Source organism: Garra rufa, chromosome 5 (genome assembly GCF_049309525.1).
Source record: "Garra rufa chromosome 5, GarRuf1.0, whole genome shotgun sequence".
Classification (NCBI taxonomy): Eukaryota; Metazoa; Chordata; class Actinopteri; order Cypriniformes; family Cyprinidae; genus Garra; species Garra rufa.
Genome location: NC_133365.1, coordinates 48,139,648 through 48,143,293, shown reverse-complemented (window position 1 = coordinate 48,143,293; position 3,646 = coordinate 48,139,648). Strand labels below are relative to the sequence as shown.

Here is a 3,646-nt window from a genome sequence, read left to right as displayed (position 1 = left end):
AACTTACTGTCCATTCTCGAGGTCTTTTACATGGCAGACAGATGCCTCTATGTAATCTCTATGTTTGCGCTGTGGCCGCAGTGTCATGCTGTCCTCGTCCGAGCAGTGTCCCAGAGATCCGTTGGGTCTGCATTCTGAAAATGGACTGGCCTTTCCATTAGGAGACATCTGGTCCACCTCTCTCTCTTTGTCCAAAAGAGTGAGCTCAACTTTGACCTCTACTGCAAAAAAAATGGCTTGATATAAGTACAAGAGAAAAAGACAATTTTCTATACTTCAGACAACTAATTGATTTGTTCGGCTAACTTCAAATGCGATCCACTGCCGTCTTTAAATATGTTGCTAACACTTTAGTAATTGTTCTTGGAATGAACAGGGCAGGCCTTAAAAGACTAGTCCACTTCCAGAATAAACATTTGCTGATAATTTACTCACCCCCGTGTCATCCAAGATGTTCATGTCTTTATATCTTCAGTTAAAAAGAAATTAAGGTTTTCGAGGAAAACATTCCAGGATTTTTCTCCATATAGTGGACTTCAATGGTGGCCAATGGGTTGAAGGTCCAAATTGCAGTTTCAATGCAGCGGGATTTTGTAGAAATCTTTAACAACTGCAATAAAACTGCAATGTAGACCTTCAACACTGTTGGCCACTATTAAAGTCCACTATATGGCGAATGTTTTCCTCAAAAACTTTAATTTCTTTTTGACTGAAGAAAAAAGAAAGAAAGAAAGACATGAACATCTTGGATGAAACTATAATGTCATGTATAATGATTTAGAAATTCAAGCGAAATTCAGCCTAAAACATAACAACTACAGTGTTGTTTCTGTGAAGAAATAGCATTATAAGTTCAAACACAGCTTGGAGAAGAACATTGGAAGTTGAAACACCATTTTAATGTACAGTCTTTATAGAAAGCGATTGTGCAATGTGCTTCCACTACAGTCCGTTCTCGCTCTAGCTTTCTCTCTGGCTGGAAAAATGTGCTGAGGGCCTGCTTCTTATGCCTTAATCACACAGGAATTCACACCTGCTGAGTGAAGCTTAATTAAAATCAATGGAAAATCATGCAAGATGACTTGAGCCGGCGGAGGAAAGAAAAAGAAAGGAAACTCGCCTTCTTAGAGCTGGCTGCAGATACTTTGTTTTCAGTGTCAGAATTGGGAAAATAACATCAGATTATTTAGCGAACATGCGTATCAATAGGGTTCATCAATGAAACCATAGTTTCATTCCCATTCCCTTATTCAGGCTACAGGAAATACATAATCTGTGGACATAAATGATAAGCATTATCTATAAAAAGGACTTCATTTAAGCAATAGGTCTGGAGCTGTAATATCTACTGTCTACTGTTTATTTTGTCCTCCATTCCCACTCTAACTAAAGGTAATTGTTTTAATTTTGCTGACAGCTCAACATGCATTGGATTTAGAGTCAACATACTGTTTCAGAATGATCAATTTCTTTTTTTTTTCTAGCAGGGAGGAGTTTGAAATATTGATTATTGTATGCTTCATGTTGGCCTACATACATGTGATTCTCAAAAAAATGGTTCCATTTGTGCTTTATTTTTGTCACCATGACTCAATACTAATAAAATTTAACAGGATACTGAAATGTAGACATGTTATTTGGTGGATTTTGTTTAGTGTGCATAATGCAGAAAAATACATTTAAAAAATAATTATAAATTCAAAATAAATAATAAATGAAATTCAAAATAAATACAATATAATATATTTATTTTTAGCACAATATTAACCAGATTGCATTGCCCCATTTATTTACGTTTTAATTAATTTAAAATTAATTTTAAATACATTTAATTCATCTTTAAAAAAATCAACTGCCACAATTCAGACTTTTTTTCTCGCAATGCTGAGTTTATATCTCACAGTTTTTTTTGGCAATTTTGTGAAAAAAGACAGAATTACACAATGTTAACTCACAATTGCAAGATATAAACTTATAAAAGATATAAACTTATAAAATCGCAATTAACTTTTTTTATTTTTATTTTATTGTAAAAACAAGCTTAAAATGCAATGGTTTTGACATTTTTAAAAAATATTTTTTTCTTTTGACAATTAAAAAAGTAAAAGTTTAAGTACATACACTACCAGTCAAAAGTTTTTGAACAGTAAGATTTAATGTTTTTAAAAGATGTCTCTTCTGCTGACCAAGCCTGCATTTATTCAATACACAGTACAGTAAAAACAGTAACATTTTAAAATATTTTTACTATTGATTTCTATTTGAATATATCTTGTATGTAATTCAGTGTCACATAATCCTTCAGAGATCATTCTAATATGATGATTTGCTATTATTATCATCAATATTTAAAACAGTTGAGTACATTTTTCAGGGGTCTTTGATGAATAGAAAGATACAAAGATCAGCATTTATATGAAATAAAAAGCTTTTGTAACATTATACACTATGCCATTCAAAAGCTTCAGTATAAAGTCAGTATAATTTTTAAGAAATTATCGAAATTAATACTTTGATTTTGCAAGGATGCTTCAAATTGATCAAAAGTGATGATAAAGATATTTATAATGTTACAAAAGATTTCTATTTCAGATCAAAGTTGTTCTTCTGAACTTTCTATTCTTCAGAGAAACCTGAAAAAATTCTACTCAGCTGTTTTCAAAATAATAATAATAATAATAATAATAATAATAATAATAATAGTAAGTGTTTCTCAAGCAGCAAATCAGAATGATTTCTGAAGGATCATGTGACTGGAGTTATGATGCTAAAAATTCAGCTTTGAAATCACAGGAATAAGTCAAATTTAAAATATATTCAAATAGAAAACAGTTATTTTAAATAGTAAAAATACTGCAAAATTTTACTGTTATTGCTGTACTTCCGATCAAATAAATGTAGGCTTGGTGAGCAGAAGAGACTTTTTTAAAAAAACATTAGAAATCTTACTGTTCAAAAACTTTTGACTGGTAGTGTACATATATCATTTTATCTCATCATATTATATCATATTCATATAATCAAATTCTTAATGTTATACAGTAGCATTCAGATGTTTTTGAAAGAATTTATTTGGTCAAAAAAATACAGTAAAAACAGTAATATCGTGGAATTATTATTACAATTTAAAATAACAGTTTTCGTCTTTAATACCTTTTGAAAACGTAATTTATTGAATTTTTGGCATAGCTGAATTTTCAGCATCATTACTCCAGTCTTCAGTGTCACATGTTCCTTCAGAAATCATTCTAATATTCTGATTTGCTTGCATCACCGACCTTCTGGTAATCCTGATTCTCGGATATATTGTATGGTCATAGAATAGATAGTCATAGTCATTTCTTATGTACGTTTCCAAGCACATCGACAAACTTCAAAAAGCCACAGTGTCACAGTCCTCTCTCTGCACCCTCTGAAATCCAACACCCACAGTCACACTTTCACAAATGAGTCTTTGGACAGATGAAAGTTGCCCCTCAGCCCCTCAGTAGCACCCCCTCCCCCAGCCTCCATAGAAGAGAAACAGCGATACATTGTGAAACATTCAAAACCCAACTCATATTCCACTGTCTAATCCTCTTGAACACAGAGCAATTAAGAGCATTAAAATTCCTCCTGCACTAAAGGAAAACCACATCACAACAGC

At 32.1% G+C, this 3,646-nt stretch overlaps 1 protein-coding gene across 1 annotated transcript in view; it reads right to left on the bottom strand.

Annotated features, from left to right (window-relative positions):
* aifm3 (AIF family member 3) overlaps positions 1 to 3,339 on the bottom strand; it is an 18,556-nt gene extending 15,217 nt beyond the window's left edge. The window contains exons 1-2 of the mRNA XM_073840109.1: positions 3,279 to 3,339; positions 8 to 221 (exon numbers count right to left, since the gene is read on the bottom strand). Coding sequence (XP_073696210.1) covers positions 8 to 221; positions 3,279 to 3,339 — 275 coding nt within the window. The remainder of the gene's footprint in view (positions 1 to 7; positions 222 to 3,278) is intronic.
* Between the last annotated feature and the right edge of the window lie 307 nt (positions 3,340 to 3,646).